This window comes from Myotis davidii, unplaced genomic scaffold (assembly GCF_000327345.1).
Source record: "Myotis davidii unplaced genomic scaffold, ASM32734v1 scaffold79, whole genome shotgun sequence".
Taxonomy (NCBI): domain Eukaryota; kingdom Metazoa; phylum Chordata; class Mammalia; order Chiroptera; family Vespertilionidae; genus Myotis; species Myotis davidii.
This window is the reverse complement of record NW_006294339.1, coordinates 7476865-7486104: the sequence shown is the minus strand read 5'-3', so window position 1 is coordinate 7486104 and position 9240 is coordinate 7476865. Positions and strand designations below refer to the sequence as shown.

The window sequence follows — 9240 nt, the reverse complement described above, 5'->3', positions numbered from 1 at the left end:
TTTTTGTTTGTTTGTTTCTATGACTTTTATTTTTATGTTTTAAATCTTTTTTTTTCCAATTACAGTTGATGTACTTTATTTTTTTAAAATATATTTTATTGATTATTTTACAGAGAGGAAAGTCGAGTGATAGAGAACCAGAAACATCGATCAGCTGCCTCCTGCACGCCCCCCACTGGGGATGTGCCCGCAACCAAGGTACATGCCCTTGACCAGAATCGAACCCCGGACCCTTGAGTCTGCAGGCCAACGCTCTATCCACTGAGCCAAACCGGTTCTGGCTGATGTACTTTATTATATCAGTTTCCAGTATATACCCCAGCTAGGAATTTTGATAACGCTTTTTAATCTTCAAAAGAGTTACAAATATAGGACCTCCCTTTGGATGTTTTGCAAACCAGCGGATTCATTTATTCACCACATATGTGGTACTTCTGTCTATTTCCTTGATGCAAGATGGGACTGAGAAGAGCATCAACCTAATTTCGTCAGAAGGAAGCAATGTCTGTAGAGGGAAGCGTGCTGCCTGGCATACAGTAAGTGCCCAGAAAATATCAGGTGCTTCTGCTGGCTTGACTGGTTACCAGGCAGGATTCATATGCCTGATCCCTTGGGTGAGAACCTGATGGTGACTGATAAACAGCCAGGGAGTGGCTCAATTGGCTGAGCAGTCCTGTGCTCCCAAAGGTTGCCAGTTCGATTCCCAGTCAGGGCACAAACCTGGGTTTCGGGTTCGTTCTCAGGTTGGGGCACCTTAAGCGAGGCAGCCAATAGATGCATCTCTCTCTCTCTCTCTCTCTCTCTCTCTCTCTCTCTCTCCCTCCCTCCCTCCCTTTCAGCACGTCCTCCCTTGTCCTCGGGAAAGGATAAAAAAAAGAAAGAAAAGAAAAACACGGAGACTCAAAGTCTGTGACGTTCTCTGAATTGCACTGAATCCATAAACCCGAGAGTCCCGACAGTCTCAGAGAAAGACTTTCCAAGATCGCCCTGAGTTCTCCCTGGAGATCCAGCGCCTGGCGTCTGGCTGGTCAGGCTGGCTGCCGGAGGGGCGGGGTGGGGGTGGGTGCGTGGCTGAGGGGGGCGGGCGGGAGGGTTGCAGTGCTGGGATTACTGCGACTGCGACCGGTGGGACGTCACCTGCTCAGAGCACCGTGGGGCCAGCGGACCTCAGAGCCAGGCTCTCCGCGATGGGCTCCCTAGTGGCGGCGGTCTGGAGGGTGCTCCATCCCAGCTCTCTCCTGCTGGGTGCGGTCGTCTTCCTGCTCCTTGCCAACTTCTTCAAAAACCGGCTCCCAAAGAACTACCCACCCGGGCCCGCGCGGCTGCCCCTCCTTGGGAACTTCTTCCAACTGGACTATAAGCAGCCGCACCTGTCCGTTCAGAAGGTAGGAGAGGGCACAGGTGCTGGGTGGAGTCCTGACCCCGACCTGAAGGCAGGACCATGGCGGGGACCCAGGGATGGAGAGCAGGGCACCTGACTGTAGTAACTAATGTGTACTGCATATTTGGAAGTTGCTAAGAGAGTAGGCCTTAAAAGTTCGCATACACGAGGCTTTAGTTCATTCACTTAATAGCTATGTAGTTTTCTGTCATTACACCACATTTTTTTAAACTGTGGTATAATTGACATAGAACATTGTATTAGTTTCAGGTATACAATATAATGATTCCATATTTGTATACATCTGGGAATGATCACCACAATAAGTCTCATTAGTATCTGTCATCACGCATAGTTACAAAATGTTTTCTCGTGATATGAACTTTAAGATGTACTCACAGCAACTTTCAGATATGCAATAGAGCGTTATTACCTATAGTCAGGATGCCGTGCTTTATGTCCCCGGGACTTACTACTTTATAGCTCCAAGTTTGTACCTTTGACCCCCTTCAGTCATTTTGCCAACTTCTCACTTTCACTCTCTGTTCCCACTACACCCTGAGGTCGCCAGTAAACTCGAAGGCCCTGGAGCCATCTCAGGGTCTTGTCCTGGAATCTTACACAATGCATGGAAAATTCCCTCCCCCACTCTATAGCTTCCTCACCTTGGCTGCATTCCTTCGGCTCCAAGTCATTTTCCTTTTCTGAAAGACAGGGAAATTCATTACTGCCCTGGAGCACTTGTGAGATTAAATAAGATAAAACATGAAAGGTGCTCACCATGGTACCCAGTGAGCGTGGCTGCTGTGACCAGCGGTGCCATCCTCCGGCACATCCCCGCACTCCCGTCCTCTCCATCACCAGGAGCGCACACCACGTCTTTCTGCACACAGAGCACCTTCATTCCTCCAGGCATTCCTCCAGGCGCCAGGTACCAGAAATCAAAGTGCCGTTCACATTGCTGCCCTCCTTCTCCCTCACAGCACCCTTGGAGGGAGGGAGGCTCCAAAAAGTGAGACCGTTTACTCAGGAGCCCAGAGCTGGTGACCAGATTGCTAAGATTCACACACAGCCCCAGAGCCGAAGGGCTTTTCTCACACCGGGCCCCACCTGGATAAGGAACGTTCTGTCTTCTCACACGTGTTGAGAAAGGAAGTGTTCTCTTTGGCGTAAATGATATGATTTACTGAAAAGTCCATGCTTGTCAACAACAAAACATACATTAAAAAATGAAAAGAATAAAAAAGTCCGTGCTTGCTACACCAGATGTGCACTACATGGGTCTCAGCCATCCTGGTTAGTCACGTGTACTGAATTCTCTCCCTTTACTAGACTCTAAGACGCGTGAGGTTAGAGGCCTTGTTTATTTTATTGAAGCGATATCTTCACAACTCACTTCAGGACAAGGCTAGATGCTCACTCAGTTCTTACCGGCTTACTCTGAATGAATGTTTTGTAAGGTATGTCCACGCTCAGTAGTAGTGACTTGCACCTAGGCCTGGTTGAGAGGAGGAGGAGAGGAATCAAGGCATACACCAGGCCCTCCATACAGCCCCCAGCTCCACTCTCTTTCTTTCCTGGACACAGAGATATGCGTGCTCAACTGTGACTGTTTACTTTTCAGTATGTGAAGAAATATGGGAACCTTTTTAGCATGGAGATTGGTGCCTGGTCTTCAGTTATAGTAACTGGATTGCCCTTAATCAAAGAAGCCCTTGTCCACCAGGGTCACAACATTTTGGACCGTCCCATGTCCCCTGTTCGAAAACGGATCTTTAAGACAAATGGTAAGCTTCTTGACCAATGTTGGATATGGATGTCTTAATATTTTTAAGGCTTGTTAGCCATGCCTCTGACTGTAATTCTCCAGCACACCCCAGAGACCAAGCCCATTATAGAACTCTTAAAGGATGTCCCAAAATTCACGCAAGAAGTAATTTTGATAGAAAACACAGGTTTATAATTAAAAATTGTAAATTTTTTATTGATTCATAAAGTATACAGTATAGGGTTATGTATGGAATAGAATATCGGGTAAATGGCCTCCACGGCACAAAAGATTCTCTCTCCCTTCCTCTCTGTAAAAAATCAATAAAATATATTTTTTAAAAAAAGAGTGCATATGTGCCAGCAAAGCCGTGGAGGAGGCCATTTACCCGATGTGCTATTCCATACATAACCCCATACTGTATACTTCATGAATCAATAAAAAATTTATAATTTTTAATTATAAACCTGTGTTTTCTATCAAAATTACTTCTTTCATAAATTTTGGGACACCCTTTACTTTAAAGAAAGCTTGATGCTCACATTTCCCCATGAAGACACTCTCAGAGGATCAAGCAGGGCCAGTCCTAATGACAGGAATTTGGAAAAACAGCATCTTCCGTGTGTGGTGTGCGGTGTGCATTCACTCACTCTGGATGCTTTGATAAACACGTAACCCTTCATTCCATGTGAGCAGAGGAGGCAGCGATATGTTCGCTCTTTCTGGTTTTCCACTGCCAGTCTCTTCCCCTAGGAACGTGGATGTGCCTCTGCTTCCTTCTGCTGCTTTTGTGATTTCTTCTTCTTCTTGCCTCTAGTTCCTTATGCTTTATCATTAAGGTGTCCACAGGCATCTCAAGCCTTCCAGTCTATGTTAGATCAGTTTGGCATAAATAGTTTAAATGATCATTAAATAAAGTGAAACATTTAAAAATCTAAATGAGAATGTGTTGCTCTACCAGAGCACCATATTTTTCAAGTGCTCCCCAAGTTCTCTTTGAAATAGTTTACTGCTTCACTCTCCATCCATTTACTCTATTTATTATCTGCAATGTGAAGCACAGTGCAAGGCACCAGTGATACAACAATGAGCAGAACAGATAAAATCCATGTTCTTATGTAAGTCAAATTCTATTCAGAGAGAAAGACTATCAACTATCCATAATAATTTAAAGCCTTTATGTAGATGAGGGCAGATGCACTTACTAGGGGTATCTAATCTAGTCCTGAGATTCAGGAAAAACAAGTGTAAGTAAATGACAGTTAATTTAATAAAGTGAAGAAGCAATCAGGCAGAGGGACTAGAATATGAAAAGTCCCTGAGGTGAGAAGGACAGTGAACCTGAGGAAAGGAAAAAGTGGCCAGTGTAGCAAGCACAGAGACTCAATGGAATAATTAAATGGAGTTGAAGCTGCTGAGCTTGGCCTGGAATAATTTATTCAAGATCTCAATAAGGATGTTGTTTTTTATTCTAATAACAATGAAGTCCTTGATGGTTTTCAGTAGAGAAAAGAATCATCATATTTACATTTTAAAGCCTTATTTGGGTTGCAATGTAGAGAATAAAATAAAGGAAGCAAGAGACTGGTACAGCATTTTAGGTTAGAGCAGTGGTCGGCAAACTGCGGCTCACAAGCCACATGCGGCTCCTTGGCCCCCTGAGTGTGGCTCTTCCACAAAATACCAACTTCTGCGCATGGGCCACGAAATTTCAATCGCACTGTACGTGCACGCCCGCACGTGGTATTTTGTGGAAGAGCCACACTCAGGGGCCAAAGAGCTGCATGTGGCTCGCGAGCCACAGTTTGCCAACCACTGGGTTAAAGAAAATGGTTGCTTGGACCAGAGAGGTGGCGAGAAAGGTCAGTAGATTAAAATGGGATAGTGGCAGAGAAGATACATGGATTTAAGGTATTCAGGAGGTAAATCCTAAGACATGATGACCCCTGAGGGAGGGACACTGGAGGGAGACTGACCTGTTGATGCAGACCCCCAAATGGGTGGAGTGATGGAAGGAAGGAACATTTGGAGGACAAGGTGTGTGGTTAGGCTTGGGTGGGGAGTTGCATGGAGAAAACCATACATTCAATCACGGACAGGCTGAGACTGAATGCTAAATTGGCAAAGTCAAGCAGACACCTGTATATGTGTGTCTGGAGCTCAGGGACAGAAATAGAGGGTCACTGTCAACAGATGTTTGTATAGTGAGATGTAGTGAGATGTCCCAGGAATGGAGTAAGGGTACGAAGAGAAGACTTCAGCTTGAAGAATTCCAGCATTTCAGAACTTGGTAGGAGATAAACTAGCCAGAGATATGGGAAGCTCTCTGCTTTCAGAGATTAGGGGACAGTTCTGGAGAGTGCAGTGCCCTGAGAGGAGAGAGTTTCAGGAAGAAAGGGTCAGGTGCTGCTGAAAGACCAAGTAAGGTGAGGTTGCAAAGCATCCCTGGAATTTCCTGCGAGGAGGGCCATTTTATGGAAATGGTGGAGGACGGAGCCAAGGGTGAAAAGGAATTGAAGAGTGAGTGCTCTGGAAGTGCAGAGGTGACAGGAGTATGTTATGAAAGGAAGGATGGTCTGTTGAACACAACAAGATGTTGTCTTTGCCTTTGCCTGCACAGGATATCCACTCCTCTGCTTTCTTCAGGCATGTACTCATCTATTAAGGTCCAGCAAATCCTTGCCTCTTTACAAACCTGGGTTTTCTCCCCTGGGACTGCATTGTTAGTGTGCAGCGTAACATAAATACATAAATCTACCTATGTGGCTGGCAATCAAAGCGTGGGCTGGGCACTCAGGGATGCACACTTGAATGCCTGTTCAGCTGCTTACTACCTCTGTGTGTGACATTGCACACATTACCTTATCCCTTGTGCCTCAGTTTTCTCATCAGCAAAAGTGGGAAAAGGGGTGATAATTGTATCTACCTCAGATTTCCTGTGAGTACGAAATTACGTAATGCATAAAAAATGCGCATGTGCCTGGCCTTGCAAACCGTCAGTACATGTTGGCAATTATATTCATTGCTCTGGGAGGGCTCCTCTGAATACTTTTCCCTGCCTAATGCCCTTTCCCCTTCTGCCATCTGATACAAGTCCCTGTACCCGTTGTTGGCTTTCTTTCATTCAGGCTTAATCATGTCCAATGGCCAGGAATGGAAGGAGCAGAGAAGGTTCACCCTGACAACACTGAGGAACTTTGGTTTAGGAAGAAAGAGCTTAGAGGAACGCATGCAGGAAGAGGCCTACCACCTCAACCAGGCGATAGAAGAGGAGAACGGTGGGTATATTTCCTAGGTCAGCTGCTGGAGACTGTGGCTCATTCATTCACTGAACAGATACTAGTTAGTACTTACATGCCTGTCCTGTGCCCAGCAATGTGTTAGGCACTAAGGATATAACTGTACAACTAACCATGGCCTTGTGCTCATGGAGCGCTAGAATTAAGCAAAAGAAGACAGGCATTAAAGACATTACCGATTATGCCCTGGCTAAGTGGTTAGAGCATCAGCCCATGCACCAAAGGATCATGGGTTCGACTCCCAGTCAGGGGCACATGCCTGGGTTGGGGGTTTGCTCCCTGTTCCCCGGTCGGGGCACGTGCAGGAAGCAACCAGTTGATGTGTGTGTTCTCTCCCTCCCCACCCCCCGCCCCCACTCTCTCTGAAAAGCAATAGAAAAAGTATCCTCTGGTGAGGATTAACAAAATACAAAAGACATTACTGATTTTTTTTTTTTTTTGAGAATAAAGCAAGTTATTCAAGTAGAGGAAAAGAAAGAGGCCAGGGCACCGGCACCACTATGAAAGAAGCGAAAGTACAGCCTGCTTCTGGAAGGGTGGATGTGGGCCAACTTGACAGAGTTGTGCTGCTGGTCAGTTAGTTATTGGCAGTTTGTTTCCAAGGATGTGGGTGGGTCTGGGGATTGTCTCCAAACATTGTGGTGTCAAATTCTGACTCCGCCTTCTGTTTGGGAGGGGGCGTTGTTATTGTCATGACTCCCAGGACCGTGCAGGAGCCTCCAGCCATTAACTATTTCCCTTTAATCATTCCTGGAAGTGTGGGCTCCAGTGAGAGGATGTCAGCTCCTGCTTCTGCAATCCACTTGTCCGGATTTTTTCCTAACTTCTCTTCCTCCCCCTCTCCCCCTCCCGCTTCTCCTTCTCCTCCTCCTCCTCTTCCTCTATCTCCTTCTTCTTGCAGAAAACATAAGAAACTCTCCCATGCCATTGTAGAATGTTTTGCCTCTCCTTGCAAAATAGGTTGCATGCCTCAGAATGTTTCAACCCTTCTTCTCTCCCTGTTGTGTAGCTGGTAATATGTACATCAGTTCGACATTACTGACTTTAAACACTGGCCATCAGTTTGATTTCCCAGGCATTAAGTGAGCACTTGCTGTCAGATCCCGGGTGGGTGCTATGGCCAGAGCCTCAGATGTGTTTCTGTGCTCGTTATGTCATACATCACATGTCATGTAGACTCTCAGTAGAAAACAGAAACAAAGCAAGCTCAAGGGTCCACCTTTTCTTCCACCTCCAGGACAGCCTTTTAACCCTCACTTCAAGATCAACAATGCAGTTTCCAACATCATTTGCTCCATCACCTTTGGGGAGCGCTTTGAGTACCAGGATAGTCAGTTCCAAGAAATGCTGAGGTTGCTGGATGATATCATAGGTATGGAGGTGTCAGTGTGGACCCAGGTAAGGGGTTCTCTTTTCATATCTTGGTTAGGGATATCGGGGCTGATGTCAGACACAGATGTTTTTATAAGCTACACTATAACCTTTTCAAACTGACTTCAACACCAACTTGTTTGAAATCAACTAGTGCGACTCTAGTGTTTTTGGTATTTTAAAATATTTATTATATACAAAGAACATTTCTAACATTCATGTAAAGCAATAAACTTTACATAGCATACACCTGTGCACCTATGTTGTTTTATTTAAAAAGGACAGTAGTGCCATTGCCTTTGAGTTCCCCCCCATCCCTTGTGTCCCTCCCTAAGCCAGCCATCTCAGACCTCCTCTCTCCATCGGCCGGCTGTTTGAGATTCATTTGTGTTAGTTGCCCTTTTTATAAAATTCTGAATAGCATTTCATCTTATGAATATGGCATTTTTTGTCACTTTATGCTCTATTGATATACACTTGGATGGTTTCCAGGTTTTGAATGTTATGAATAAAGCTGCCATATACATTCTAGTACAACTGTTCATGTGGACACATCCATTCATTTCTCTTGCATGTGTAAACCTGGACATAGAAGATGCTGCCTAAAAGTTTCCAAAACTGTTCCACTGTTCACACACCCATCAACAGGATATTATCAATCTAATTTCATAGGGTAAAGACATTTGGGGTTCAAACCTCACCCCTTTCTTGGTGGACCCTGTGCTCCATTTTTGTCCCTGGGGGTCTGTGAGTCTGTCAGAAACTCTGTTCAGCTTCTTGGTCTTAAACCAGCGCAAGTGTTGAGGTCACCTCTCTGGTATCTAGAAGTGGATTTATTTATTTTTTATTTATGACAAGCATCTTTGCTTAGAGCTTTAAGGCTCCATCGTATCAAAATGGATAAAGAAGTTATCATGCGTCCTAGCATATGAAAAGGCTATAGTGAATGTGAGCTATTATTATTATTATCAAAATTATTTTTGAATTCCTAGTGCTCACTTCGTCATGGTAGTCCCCAACCCAGTGATTCCACTTTTGGTCTTCCTAATAAGAGAGAACCCAGGAAAGGTGAGAGCTCAGAGGGTACCCCGCTGACTTTCTCCAGGGAAAATAAATGCCTGGAAGTACGGGGGGGGGGGGGGGGGGGGGGGGGAGATAAGCATTTTTTGGAGCCCAAAAATAGACGAGGTGCCTTAATGGATAACTACACATACTTGATCTAAGTTAATTTTCACAACAACCCTTTAAAGATGAAATGAAGCATCCTAGTGTGTGCAGGCAGACATGGCAGTGTGTGGGAAAAGCCTAATAGTAGTCTACTGGCTCTGTGTTAAGTTCCAAATGGATTGCATGTCATTGAGTCACCAGAACAACCCTGAGGCCCACGGGCACCAAGTTAAACAAAAGAGCAACAAATTATA

At 45.2% G+C, this 9240-nt stretch overlaps 1 protein-coding gene across 1 annotated transcript in view; it reads left to right on the top strand.

Moving 5' to 3' along the window:
- The first annotated feature begins 1085 nt into the window (after nt 1–1085).
- Nucleotides 1086–9240, top strand: part of LOC102765527 (cytochrome P450 2J2) — a 25629-nt gene continuing 17474 nt past the window's right edge. Inside the window, exons 1-4 of the mRNA XM_006768401.2 lie at nt 1086–1385; nt 3006–3168; nt 6278–6427; nt 7686–7846. Coding sequence (XP_006768464.1) covers nt 1188–1385; nt 3006–3168; nt 6278–6427; nt 7686–7846 — 672 coding nt within the window. The 5' untranslated portion in view covers nt 1086–1187. The remainder of the gene's footprint in view (nt 1386–3005; nt 3169–6277; nt 6428–7685; nt 7847–9240) is intronic.